At 42.1% G+C, this 14,893-nt stretch overlaps 1 protein-coding gene across 1 annotated transcript in view; it reads right to left on the bottom strand.

Moving 5' to 3' along the window:
• Positions 1 to 14,893, bottom strand: part of LOC107374801 (membrane-associated phosphatidylinositol transfer protein 2) — an 87,583-nt gene that overhangs the window by 31,237 nt on the left and 41,453 nt on the right. The window contains exons 3-5 of the mRNA XM_015943067.3: positions 12,352 to 12,566; positions 7,831 to 7,952; positions 1,812 to 2,045 (exon numbers count right to left, since the gene is read on the bottom strand). Coding sequence (XP_015798553.3) covers positions 1,812 to 2,045; positions 7,831 to 7,952; positions 12,352 to 12,566 — 571 coding nt within the window. The remainder of the gene's footprint in view (positions 1 to 1,811; positions 2,046 to 7,830; positions 7,953 to 12,351; positions 12,567 to 14,893) is intronic.

Raw genomic sequence — 14,893 nt, 5'->3', positions numbered from 1 at the left:
TATGTATTACTATAATAATCCATCTTTTCAACAATGCTTGTAGAATTCTGTAGTATTTGTATTTTTGTCTTTAAAATTATTTACCAGATTTTTATCTATATAGCCACATTATTTTTTTAATCAAAAACATTTGAATTTTTGGGTGAAATACTATTTTTTTAACAACAATTTGAAAATAAAATAACATGACTCAATAACAACCATAAACCAATCAATGTTTTTTTTTCTTCTTAATGGTAATCCATAATTCATAATCTTACTGAGCTTCAACAGCTGGAAACAAACATCCTAACAGCATTGAAGACGGATTTTCTAAAATGTCTCATAATCTTTGTTCTTCATTTTCTTTTGTTAGTAACAAGACATTAGTGTCATGATTTGAATATGTCTAAAAACATCTGCAGGTGAAATCTCTGCACTCGCTAAGAACATCTGGCACTCAGAACACCCAAGGAACCCATCTAGACCACACGGGGAACACTTCTCTAGTTATCTTCAATGGGTTAATACCACAGACAGTTAAAAGCGAAAAACGCGATTAGAAGCAGATGAGAACAAACTGCAATCAAAGTTCGGCTAAATGGCAAACTGAATCATGATTCATAAAATAAAGTTAATCTTTTAAATGTATGGCTAAATAAATATCAAGGCAAATATGATTTAAAAAATGAATTCCCACCTTTAGATTCTGATCTCAGCAAACATGTTATGAGGACTGATTTAGAGTTCATATGAAATATGGTGCATTTTGTTTTATAGGGTTGAAGCTATTTGTGAGAAATCTACACCAGAGGTAGCGACCATATTACACACGACTCAGGCCGATAAATAACTTCAGCCCAACGTGAGTCTAAATGGAAATATGACTATTTAAAGGAGCAGTATGTAATTCTACAGTGAAACAATCACCGAGTCTCACTGTTACCCCTACATAGGCGCTGCACCATGGCAGATAGTCCAGCGCCGCGCCGCGCCACGCCTAAGAGGTGAAGTGAAGTGTGTGGCGTTTTACTTCCTTTAATAAGTCGATCAGAACTGCAGCAGCAAGCTAACAGCGAGATGGCAAACAACTACACTTCCTGTAATGGGGGCAGCAGTAGCTCAATAGGTTGAGCGGGTTGTCCAGTAATCGGAAGGTTGCAGGTTTGATCCCGGCTCCGGACAGAGAATTCTGCTGCTGTGTCCTTGGGCAATACACTTAACCCACCTTCCCTGCTGGTGGTGGTCGGAGGGACCGGTGGCGCCTGTGCTAGGCAGCCTCGCCTCTGTCAGTGCGCCCCAGGGCAGCTATGGCTACATCGTAGCTCATCACCATCAGTGTGTGAATGTGTGTGTGAATGGATGAATGATACACTGTAGTGTAAAGCACTTTGGAGTACTTACTCTGAGCTATACAAGTGAAGGTCATTTATCATTCATCAATGCTGGAGAAATATTACCGTAATACGTGTAGTAAGTGGTCCCTACTGTAAATCACCTTAGAGTGCTAACACCAGATATGACATTGTGTTTATCTACTTATCAAATGACTGTGTGTGACTCGTCTTTGCTTGTCATTTGTAACTGGCAACAGCCATGAAACCCATGGAGCGGCAGAGAGAGTGACTTTTTGCTTGGAAAACCGGGCTGCAGTAACCAAATTTGGATGTCATTTTAACTTCAGTCTTACATATTGCACCTTTAACGTGTTTCTATGTTGCAACTCATGTTTTTTAAACTTTTTTAAGGCATTTACTGATTCAAGTTATTTTTCACAAAAACACCAGATTACTTTTTATAAGGAGCCTCACTGAAGAGGCTCTAATACCTACCCACATCGTGTATGAAGCGTTCAATCTTGGATTGCATGCCCCAGTATCTGAACTCCACTTTGCAGAGTTTGTAAGCACACATGACAACACACTGGCCGGGGTCCTGGTTGATCTCTTCAATCCAGTCCTCTGTCAGCGGACCCCGCTTTGTTTTGACTGACTGGTACATTTTAGGGTCTTCTTCCACCAGGTATTCATGAGGAGCGATGTAGTCCTTGACTATGTCAATGGGATCTAAAGCACAAGGGGTTATTAATCCGAGAAAGATCTGAGCTCTAGGTGTGAACAGAGAGAGATGTGAGTCTTTTATGTAATCAGCCCCTGCAGGAATGTGTCAGTAGCAGACTAGTCAGCTCTCTGGTGAATTTTAGTATGCAGAGGCTCAAATAGAGAAGGAGTCACCGCTCATCTGGGAAAGGTCCTGGATCAAAAAGTGGAATAAACAAAATAAGAATCCGCACACTTCAATCTGCGATGTAGGAGTTTATTGGTCAAGCTTTCGGTCAGAGACCTTCATCAGGAATTTTGATTCACAATTCACAATTCTTGATGAAGGCCTCTGGCCAAAAGCTTGACCAATTCAATGCAATTCAGTTTTATTTATATAGCGCCAAATCACGACAAAATCAAGGCACTTCACATAATAAACATTCCAATTCAGGTCAGTTCATTAAGCCAATCAGAAATAATGTTTCCTATATAAGGAACCCAGCAAATTGCATCAAGTCACTGACTAGTGTCAGTGACTTTACAGCAATCCTCATACTAAGCAAGCATAAAGCGACAGTGGAGAGGAAAACTCCCTTTTAACAGGAAGAAACCTCCAGAGAATCCTGGCTCAGTATAAGCAGCCATCCTCCACGACTCACTGGGGATCGAGAAGACAGAGCAGGCATGCACGCACGCACACACACACGCACGCACGCACACACACACACACACACACACACACACACACACACACACACACACACACACACACACACACACACACACAAGACAAAGTAATGTGTCTATAGTTATATTGTGATTTCTTAATAAATAGTCTATTTGGTGAGAGATAAAATTTATTGTATTTATCCTAGTGGATCTATAATTAAACGGATAAACTAGTAGTAGCACATCCAGCGTCAAGGAAAGCAAAAAGTTATTATCAGGAGAGGGAGAATGTTTAAGTGGTTAGCAGCAGTGTGCTAGACGATGGCCCCCTCCATTAGGCCACCACAGCTCAGCAGAACATCACTGTAGCTTCTTCTGGGGAGAAAAACACTTAGAGAGAAAAGAAAGTTAACAGCTGAAATTGCAGAAAATAATACAGTTAAAGAGCAGATTGTAAATGAAAGTAGTAGAGTGTGAAAAGTGGTCAGTGTATCTTCCAGCAGTCTAAGCCTATAGCAGCATAACTACAGAAATAACTCTGGCTAATCTATCCTATTTAGATGGAGGCATGTTGGAGGCAGGGCAAGGAAGAGCCGTCTTTACCGACTGTACACTCCACCTCCCTCTACTCCCCCACTTGTCCAGATTTAGGCTAACATCAGATTTTAACCATAGGCCCTATCAAATAAAAATGTTTTAAGCCTAGTCTTAAAATTAGACAAGGTGTCTGCCTCACGGACTAAAGCTGGGAGCTGGTTCCACAGGAGAGGAGCCTGATAACTAAAAGATCTGCCTCCCATCCTAATTTTAGATATTCTGGGAACCTCCAGTAAACCTGCAGTCTGAGAATGAAGTGCTCGGTTAGGAATGTATGGAACAATCAGATCACTAATGTATGATGGAGCTTGATTATTAAGAGATTAATATGTGAGAAGAAGGATCTTAAAATCTATTATGAATTTAACAGGTAGCCAATGTAGGGAAGCTAAGACAGAAGAGATATGATCTCTCTATTTTATTCTCATCAGAACTCTAGCTGCAGCATTTTGGACAAGCTGAAGACTTTTAACTACATTCTGTGGACCTCCTGAGAGTAATGAATTACAGTAATCTAGTCTTGATGTAATAAATGCATGAACTAGTTTTTCAGCATCACTCCTGGAAAGGATGCTTCTAATCTTAGCAATATTCCGAAGGTGGAAAAAGGAAATCCTACAAACCTGTTTAACCTGGGATTTGAATGCCATGTCATGGTCAAAGATAACACCAAGGTTCTTTACTTTGTTCTCGGAAATTAATGTAATGCCATTCAGGTCAGGTGATTGACTAAGCAATTTCCTTTTCTGGATTTCTGGTCCAAAGATGAGAACTTCCGTCTTATCTTGATTTAAAAGCAAAAAGTTTAGAGTCATCCAATTTTTTATGTCCTCAAGACAAGCCTGTAATCTAACTAACCGATTAGGTTCATCAGGGTTAATGGATAGATATAACTGAGTATCATCAGCAAAACAGTGGAAGTTTATCCCATGCTGTCTAATGATTTTATCAATTGTGAGAATATATATATATATATATTAAAAAGAAATGGTCCAAGCACTGAACCCTGTGGTACTCCACAAGTAACCCTGGAGTATGAAGACGATTTGTCATGTACATTTACAAAATGAAATCTGTCAGACAGGTAGGATTTAAACCAGCCTAGCGCTGTTCCTTTGATCCCTACAACATGTTCAAGTCTTTCTAAAAGAACATTGTGATCAACTGTGTCAAAGGCAGCACTGAGATCTAACAAGACTAGAACAGACACAAGATTCTTATCTGAGGCCATGAGAATATCATTTGTAACTCTCAGTAACACAGTTTCAGTGCTGTGATACTCTCTAAAACCAGACTGAAATTCCTCAAACAGAGCATTAGTGTTTAAATGCTGACATACTTGGATGGCCACTATTTTCTCCAGGACTTTGGATAAAAATGGAAGGTTAGATATTGGTCTATAATTCATTGGGTCATCTGGATCCATTGAAGGCTTCTTAAGTGAAGGTTTGATTACAGCAACTTTAAAATCCTGTGGTACATATCCATTTACTAAGGATAGATTGATTATATCTAGAATGGGGGCAGTAACCAAAGGAAATGCTTCTTTAAATAATTTGGTTGGGATTGGATCCAAAATGCAAGTGGAAGGTTTAGATGAAGCTAATATTTTTGATAAATCTGAAAGCTCAACTGGATCAAAACGGTTCAAGCACAGACGAGGTTCTACAGTCACCTCTGATGCTGCCTCACTTACTGAGGAAGAAGAAATCGCACTAGGGAGGATGCTAAAGATTTTGTTTCTAATAGAATTAATTTTACTTGTAAAAAATCCCATGAAGTCATTGCTGCTGAGAGCTAAGGGAATAGATGGCTCAGAGCTATGATTCTGTGTAAGTTTAGCAACTGTACTGAAAAGAAATGTAGGATTATGCTTATTCTCCTCAATTAATGCTGAGAAATAAGCAGTTCTAGTTTGTCAAAGCTTATTTTTATAAAGCACAAGACTATTTTTCCAGGATAGGTAGGCCTCCTCATGATGCGTAGAGCGCCATGTTCTCTACAATTTCCTAGTTTTGTTTTAAGGCTCGTAAATGAGAATTAAACCAGGGAGCCAACTTCCTGTCCCTAATTGCCTTATTTTTTACAGGGGCAACATCATCTAAGGCCACACGTAAAGAGGAATTAATATGATGAACTAAGGCATCAATTTGTGAGGAGCTAGAACTGAAAATATTGCCCTCTGCTACATGCCTCTGAGTTGCTGAGGACAGTAAAGATGGAACAGTTGATTTAAAAGATGCAACTGCGTTGTCAGATAGAGACCGACTATAGTGCAATTTACTTTCATGTCTCGAGAACTCAGTTAGAAAAAACTCATAGGTTATCAGAAAGTGGTCCGAGAGGACTGGATTATGTAGAAAGATCGTTATTTCCTCACACTCTATGCCATAAGTCAGCACAAGGTCTAGTGTATGATGGCAGGAGTGGGTGGAGCTATGTATTCTTTGAGTAAAACCAATTGCGTCTAAGATATTACTAAAGACTACATTGAGGCTATCATTTTCAATGTCCACATGAATATTAAAATCCCCCACTACAATTACCCTATCAGTATTTAGCACCAAATCAGATAAAAAATCAGAGATCTGACCCAAAAACTCAGAGTAAGGGCCTGGTGGACGATATAAAACTACAAACAAGAGTGGTTTTACAGTTTTGCAATCTAGATTAGGAAAACTAACAGTAAGATGTTCGAACGAACTGTAGTTATTAATTGGTAAAGGACTGATTAATAAGTCCAAATGAAAAATGGTTGCTACTCCTCCTCCTCGCCCTGTACTTCGAGCAATATGATGATTTAAATAATTTGAAGGAGTCGACTCGTTTAAGCTAACAAGTCCTCTTGCTGCAGCCAGGATTCTGTGAGAGAGAGCAAAAAGATCTGATTATCACAAATCAAGTCATTAACTAACAAAGTCTTAGAAAAAATGGATCTAATGTTCAACAACCCACATTAAAGTTTTCTAGTTTTCTGCTCAGTTGAATTTGTTCTAATATTTATGAGATTTCCATGATTTGCTTTATTAAGCCTGATATTTAATCTGCGTGATTTTGGCTGTGGGCAGGACACTGTCTCTATGGGGTAGTGGGTGGGTAACAGTACAGAAGCTGCAGAGGGGTGTGTTAAACTACGACTCTGCTTCCTGGTCTGGACCCTGGATTTTCATGGAGGACTAATAAAACTGGCCATGTTCCTAGAAAGAAGAGCTTCTCCATCCAAAGAGGGATGGATGCCGTCTCTCCGCATCAGACCAGGTTGTCCCCAAAAAGTTTTCCAATTATCAATGTAGCCCACGTTGTTTTCAGGACACCACCTAGACAGCCAGCGGTTGAAGGACAGCATGCAGCTAAACATGTCGTCACTGGTCCGATCAGGCAGGGGGCCAGAGAAAATTACGGAGTCCGACATTGTTTTGGCAAACTTACACACCGAAGCAACATTAATTTTAGTGACCTCTGATTGGCGTAACCGGGTGTCGTTACCGCCAGCATGAATAACAATCTTACTGTATTTACGCTTATCCTTAGCCAGCAGTTTCAGGTAAGATTTAATGTCGCCCGCTCTGGCCCCAGATAAACATTTAACTATGGTTGCTGGAGTCTCTAATGCCACGTTTCTGACTATGGAGCTGCCAATGATCAGAGTCGGCTTGTCAGTGGATGCGTCACTGAGCGGGGAGAATCTATCAGAAACGTGGACGGGTTGGTGGTGGCCCACGGGCTGAGTTCTATGCTTCCTGCGTACCGTCACCCAGCCGGCCTGAGGTCCCGGCTGCTCGGGTTCTGTTGGAGGATCGCTATGGGGCGGTTCTGAGCTAGTTAGCCCCGCGCTAGCTAAGTAGCTACGGCTGTTTACGGGTTTTTCAACAGCGCGGAGCTGGGACTCCAATTCCGACACCCTCGCCTCCAAAGCTACAAAAGTGCTACAATTATTACACGTACCATTATCGCTAAAGGAGGCAGAGGAGTAACTAAACATCTGACACAGAGACAAAGAGATAGGAGACGGAGAAGCAGAGACAGAAGTAGCCATAGCCGTGCTGAGGCTAAGCTAACTGGACGAGCAAACTGTTCAACACCAAATAAACTGCGTGCGAACTCAAATGGTTCCCTAAAAGCTAGGTAGAACAACAGAAAATGTGTGTTTTAGCGCGCTTATGTGCTACAATAACTCAGAGATATCCTAGTACAGAGAAATTAAATCAATTTAGCGAGCCCCAAACACCAAACAGCTACACGTAGTGCAACACTGAAAACAGGAAACAGGAAACGCCTTACTGCCTTACTCCTACATCGCAGATTGAAGTGTGCAGATTCTTATTTTGTTTAGTATGCAGAGGCCCAACACAAGCTCTTACACACCACAATCCATGTTTCTCTGTGCTGCGCTGCTGGAGGTTTAACCGCAAATAGCAGCAAGAATCTGATTTCTGCCTATTAGGAGATGATATCTGTCCAGAGGGTCATTTCAGTGTGTGTGTGTGTGTGTGTGTGTGTGTGTGTGTGTGTGTCCATATAAATAGACACAGGAGAACCTCACCGACGGTCCTCTGTCTCTTTTCGGCAGAGGACAGATTGAAGACGTCCAGCTGATTTCCAGTGTCTGATTTGTAATACGTCTCAATGTCTATAACGAATTTCTCTACAAATGGACAGGTATACCTGAAAAACACACACACACACACACACACACACACACACACACACACACACACACACACACACACACACACACAGCTTCTTACAGTGGCTATGTGAATAACATGTAAAATGACAATCACTTTGGGATTCAAAGGACAAACAGTCACAAACTTTAAATGTTACAATAAAGTCAAATAGCCAAAAGATAATAAACACTTTTAGTGAATTCATTAAATAATTTACACCTTCAGATTGAGATTAACTCATTATTGTCATTCAACAGGATATCAGAGAAAGGAGAGAATGAAAAGAGTTCATCAGGTCATCCTAAATGAGACACAAGTGACCAAAAGTCATTAATGAACTTGTAAAATCAGTCTGTGGCACACCAAGTGCAGAGGCCAGCCTGAGGGTTAGAGTCACGACATTCTCCTCAGCAAACCAGTAAAAGCAACAGCAGCCCTGAGACCAGCATTCTTCAGCATCTTAATAGAAGGTTGTTGTTAAAGGGATGCTTTTCTGCAGCATGCATGACATATTGCTTGAAATTATCTTCAGAAACCATAGCAAGTAATAAATTAAATGTTTTGTCAAAAAATTTACTTGTAATAGCCTCTGAAATATAAAATCCTGGAAAAACCTTGTCCAATCAGATTGTATTTTTTTTGTACCATGTCCTGTCTAGTTGTGAAGCAAACAGAATTAATGTCTGAATGCTGGTGACAAGCCTTACAGATTTACTCTCAGGGGGAGCATCAAAGCGTCTGCTTTTAATGTCACGCCCCATACTTAAAACTTTATTGTTATTGTTTTTTACAGGGTTAAGGAAATGTCACTCAGGCCCCCACCGCCTCTGAGGCCAGAATATCACTCTTGCAACTTCAGAGTGGCGGATCACCACTTGCTGGACTTAGAAAAAGTGAAACTGACATATCTGGGGCTACAGATGGCTTCAAGCACATTTCATGGACACTGCGGATTTGTTCGATTTAGTGAGGAATCACCCCTGTAGACACTAATTAAGGCTGAGGAGACATTTTAGTCGTTAGATTAACCCTTCCACTGTCCTAATGGGTGACCCCGCGAGAAAAGTTGACCATTGAGCAGGATTGATGGTTTATTCCTTGGGTCCATGTGGCAGGGGTGAGGAGTGAGCACCACCTCACCCCTGCCACGTGGACCTCAAGAGATAAACCATCAATCCTGCTCAATAGTCAACTTTCCTCACGGGGTCTCCCATAAAGACAGTGGGAGGGTCAAGGTGTTAAAAAGACAAATGCAAATTGAGGCGATAAGTTTAATTTTCTGTTTAACCACAGAAAATTAACAATGGACACTGTGGGTAAATGGAGTTGCTCATGCTAACAGTTTGCTTCTACTAGCCGAGATGTTCTCTGCTGTTTCCTGGCTGCTAAACCAACAACAGTGCTCCCTGTCATGGGTCAAGATGGGTGAGTCCTGTCAGGCTTTTCTTAACTGATTGTTTTTTATTTTCTATCAGAAGTCAATGCAGGAAATAGGAGTAGAAGTCTATTTCCATGTTCAGCCTGCATGTTAAGTCAAAGTCGTTTTTATTGTCATTTCTACCACATGTGCAGGACATACAGAGAAACGAAATTGAGTTTCAGTACACACAATTCAGAGATCAGACATACCTGGGTAAGACAAATGACAAGAAGTGGTGACTGCGGTCATTCGCAACATGAGTCGTGCTACCTTAATAGATAGATGAAAAGGGTGTTACATGAGGATAATTGGGGGTAAGGTAAAAAAAGGCATAGCAGAGTTATACCCAGCGGGGAGTAACTCTATTATACAAAAAAAAAAAACTCCTTGACATAGAAGCACAAACAGCACACACACATACATCAGAGTCCAATGGGGAGGCGAGGATGGGCGGGGATCCTGAAGCCTCCAATGGGAGCTGCCGGTACGGCGCATCAACCAGCTGCAGACCAACAGGTGGGAGGGAGAGATAAGGAACAGAGAGCACATTGAGTTTCCCGCAGACGTCTCAATCTGAAGGAAGAGGGTGAAGGTCGGGACACAGCATCTGTCGGCATTCCTCCTTTCGTGGGGGTGTGTTGAAGCAGCCTTGAGAGGCTGCTATGGTGTCAGATAAGGATAAACATGACTTTGTTTGGGGCAGGCAGAGATAATTTTCCTCTCTTCCTTGGAGTCTATTAAGTGGTCATTCATGTCCACCGTGAAGCCAATTTTATGTGTTCTAAACATCTCCACATCGTCCGGTGACCCTCTCCGAGATGACATCCATCTTGCGTACTAAAACAGGCAATGCCACAAGGACATTATCCAGCTTATGGTTCACCTCGAGTAACGTCCCAGTCTGTGAGGTCACCGCCCGAGCGGCACATTCCATGGGCACGGGTCGCACTCCAATCGCTCCCGTCTTCCCAAATTTCCAGAAAACCAGATATCCTCCCACTCCAATCAGAATAAATCCAGTGATCATCAGGCCGAACATCCACAAATCTTCCACGTCCTCGATGAACAACTGAGAGAGGCACACGATCCGCCAGACCTCCCAAGAATCAAGTGCATATCCCGCTGCGAATGTCCCCTCGGGACAGGTGGGAGCCCCCTTCTCTGTTATCATCGTAGGAAAAATGTTGTCAATCGCGTTGAATGACCAGTTAATTAGGTCCATATTTCCAAAAGAGTAGTGGTTTCAGGAGAAATGCAGAGAAGTGCTCTGTAGGCAGACGTGACAAGAGCCTTGGGGAAGCCGATAAGGGAGCTGAGAAAAAAGCGTCTGTACTCTCTGAAGGCTGAGAAGTGAGTGCACTTGGCAATTTAGGCTAACACCCTCAGCAGTATAGCACCAATCCGCCTATCGATCTCACGCTCCAGTTTTCCCTCACTCGTGAACAAGACCCCGAGATACTTAAACTCCTCCACTTGGGGCAGGACCTCATCCTTGACCCGGAGAAGGCATTCTACCCTTTTCCGAATCAAGACCATGGTCTCAGATTTAGAGGAGCTGATTCTCATCCCAGCTGCATAACACTCGGTTGCGAACCGCTCCAGCGAAAGCTGAAGATCACGTTCTGATGAAGCCAACAGGACCACTCATCTGCAAAAAGCAAAGACCTGATCCTCAGGCCACCAAAACAGATGCCCTCCACACCTTGGCTGCGCCTAGAAATCCTGTCCATAAAAGTTATGAACAGAATCTGTGACAAAGGGCAGCCTTGGCGGAGTCCAGCTCTCACTGGGAATGAGCCCGACTTACTGCTGACAATGCGGACCAAGCTCTGACACCGGTCATACATGGACCTAACAGCCCATATCAGAGTGCCAGGGAAGTACCCCCCACAGGGCCCCCCAAGGGACTCTGTCAAACGCCTTCTCCAAATCGACAAAACACATGTAGACTGGTTGGGCAAATCCCCACTCACCCTCCAGGATCCCCCTAAGGGTACAGAGCTGGTCCAGTTTTCCACAGCCAGGACGAAAACCACATTGCTCCTCCTGAATCTGACGTTCAACAATCTGACGGACAGTCCTCTCCAGAACCCCTGAATAGACCTTACCAGGAAGGCTCAGGAGTGTGATCCCCCTGTAGTTGGAACACACCCTGCGGTCCCCTTTTTTTAAATAAGGGGACCACCGCCCTGGTCTGCCAGTCCAGTGGGACTGCCCCCGATGTCCATGCGATATTGCAGAGCCGCGTCAGCCAACACAGTCCCACAACATCCAGAGCCTTAAGGAACTCTGGGTGGATCTCATCCACCCCTGGAGCCTTGCCACAGAGGAGCTTTTTAACCACCTCAGTGACCTCAGCACCAGAGATTTGAGAGGCCAACACAAAGTCCCCAGACTCTTCTTCCTCACTGGAAGATATGTCGGTGGGATTGAGGAGGTCTTCGAAGTATTCTGCCCACCGATCCACAACGTCCTGAGTAGAGGTCAGCAGCACACCGTCCCTACTATTGATAGTGTTGGTAGTGCACTGCTCCCCCCCCAATCATCGAGCTGCGGCCTAAGGTATCCTGGTGACTTCTATTTTAGCCTTGTTACTTTATTTTACTTATATTTGATTATCTCTTACGTGCGCTGTCTTTAGTGAGTGTAAAGTCGATTTTGTTGTACACGTGAGCACCAGTGACAATACATTTTCTTGAATCTTGAATTTAAACCTCACCATACTAGGTTCAGCTTGGATGGACGGGATTCATCCGCAATCGTCTATTCAACAAAAGTGTCAGATATTGATGACAAGTTAATTCATTCTTATATTAGTTAAATGATTGATGCTGAGAACCGCCTCATAAACGCCACCAACATTTTATCCACTCAGGGTCACAATTTCAGCCTCTGTTAGGGGTTAATCACACACATATCAGCATGCCAGATGCGTGTGTGATTGGTCACGAGGGTTTGTATGTGGTCGCCTCACCGGGTTCGTGTGTAGGGGTAAGCATTCCAGGACTCCTCCTCCACTCGAAGGGCAGCTTGAGGCAGGATGGCGCAGAACCAGGATGGGATGTGCTTGCCGATGTGATAGACTTTGTGAGTGTACTGACCCGAACCACCGGGGCCATCTTCGTACGGCTTGTTCTCTAGAATCTCCACGCCGCTGCCCTCGCCGCAGCTCTCCTCTCTGCTCTTTTTCTGCAAGGCGGCAAAAAGAAGGCAAGATGGTCAGATGAAGGGAAAAGGAGGGTAAAAGTAAATTGTAACACACAATGCTTTACAATAAACAGCAATAAGAATGGTTATTAAGCAAATGCATGTATGTAATTACACGAAGTTAACAAAAATAGCTTGAGAGAAAAGGATGTTTCGAAAATTCCTGAACCTATTTCTGGTCTCATCACTCACTTCCTGCAACATCTTGTGAATCTCTGATATCCTTACAAAGCATTCCTGTCCTTCACCTGAGAGTCGTCCTACCCGGTCATCACATTGTGGACTTAGATGGATGACACCGCAGAAGCATGACCACGAGATAGAACAGAAACAGCTTTACTGTGACTTTTTAAAAGCCGCTGATCATCACGGACTTCTAGACAGCTGCTGACTCAAACATTCTTTGTTTCTTCACAAATTCCTCAATATGAAAATATAGTCTTAAATCTTCTTTTCAGAGGTGTAACCAAGTCACTGCTTTACAAGTCACAGGTAAGAAACAAGTCTTTCCAGTCAAGTCTCGAGTCAAGTCCAAGTCAAAGACAACCAAGTCGAGTCCAAAGTCAATGATGTGGAAGTCCAAGTCAAGTCCAAGTCCTTAACTTTGAATTTTCAAGTCATATTGAAGTCATCTGTCTAACTTCACTTCAATGAAGATGATAATGAATAAATTCCAGAAATAAAGCTTCTTACAGTTTAATTTATTATATTCCCCATCGCGAGTCCATGAATGCTAAGTGACAGTGTGACGTAGATCTGTCAGGATTTTCTGAACCGAGAGTTTTTATGTGTATTTTCTGTCAGAATTTAATGCAGCAGATAGGTGTAGGAGACAATTTCCATGTGTCAACCTGCACGTTAAACTCAGAGTGACAGATCACTTTAAAAAATAACGAGCAATTTAGCATGTTGTATTTCTTTGCTGCTGTTGTTTTTTTCTTTTCTTCTTTGTTTGTTTTGTTTGAAAGGGTGTCTGTAGTTTGCATTCTAGGCTTAGCTGTCATTATTTGTACTTTCATTTTTGACATTCATATCAACTGTACAATTAACATTATTTGTAAAATTGCAAATACATAAATAAAATATATATAAAAAAAAACGAGCAAATAAAAGTTTTTCAGTGAGCCTGCTCTTTAAACTAACAACAAATGTTGCTGGAGTGCTTTTAAGAAAATGTGTCTAAAATCTTTATGGAGGACGAGTTTTCATCTTCCTCATTTACCAGGACAAACTGCTTGATAATGATGAATAATTGAGTAAAAACCCAAATATAGCATATTTTTTATTTCTATATTTAAATAAAAACATTTAAAATCTTGGTCACATTTATTTAATGACTCTGTTCTCTCCATTTGTGAAGACTTTAATTATTACTGATGAGTTTATAGGATGTTAGGTCACTAGTTTCCCTTTCAGCATGTGACTTCCTCCAATGAGCAGCTGCAGATGGTCAGAGCCACAGATCCTGTAAATCTGAGCTGCTTTAATCCTGTTGCTCTGCATAGGGAGTCTGGGATTACATCGTCACATTGTAAACAACCTACATCACTTTAGAAGGCTCCGTTTTACACGGTTAACAGTAATACATTTACATTAATGAGGTGATAATGTCATAACAAACCCATTTTCAGAGAGAGGTTTTTTTTACATTTGATGCATTAAACTCATTAAACAGATCATTTAGTAAAAAAATTCAATGAGTTAAAATGGTGGAAGTTAATCTTTTCTTCAGCTTTTTATCACTTTACTTTGATGTCACAAAGATTTAAGGTTCTGAGATTTTCTGTAGGGCTCAAATGACCCTGGACTTTTCGTTTGCAGTCCTTTGCCTGTGGTTTTGTTTTCTTTTTATACAGAAAATCACAAACTGTGTCACTATGAACCATATAAGATCATTTAATCTTGTGATTGGTCAGATGTCTCTGGGGGCGGGAATAGCAGAAGAAGAAAACACGAAGATGGTGCTGAAACCCAAAAACCAGGCTCTCTTTGAAAATCACGGTTTAATTTCCCCAAACTCGGTTCCACGAACGTGGCTATTCAGGAGCCCCTCCCATTCACCGTGGTAACACGTGCTGAAGAACAAACCTGCTTGTGGCAGGCTAGCAGCTAGGCTTGCTGACGCTTGGTGAATATGACAGGATGAGGAAGGTTAGGTCCCCTTTTTCTTGTCGGTGTTTGGGAGCTGCGAGGTGGTGAATTAGCACCACCGTTTGCCCACAGAGGTAGCAGCTGCTACAGCTTTGTTTTGATGGTTAAATTAATAATAAATGTGGAGTTTACACTTTGAAACATGAGTTCTAAGTGGA

Source organism: Nothobranchius furzeri, chromosome 6 (assembly GCF_043380555.1).
Source record: "Nothobranchius furzeri strain GRZ-AD chromosome 6, NfurGRZ-RIMD1, whole genome shotgun sequence".
Lineage (NCBI taxonomy): Eukaryota > Metazoa > Chordata > Actinopteri > Cyprinodontiformes > Nothobranchiidae > Nothobranchius > Nothobranchius furzeri.
Note: the sequence above shows the minus strand (reverse complement) of the source record. Positions and strands in the feature narration are given on the sequence as shown.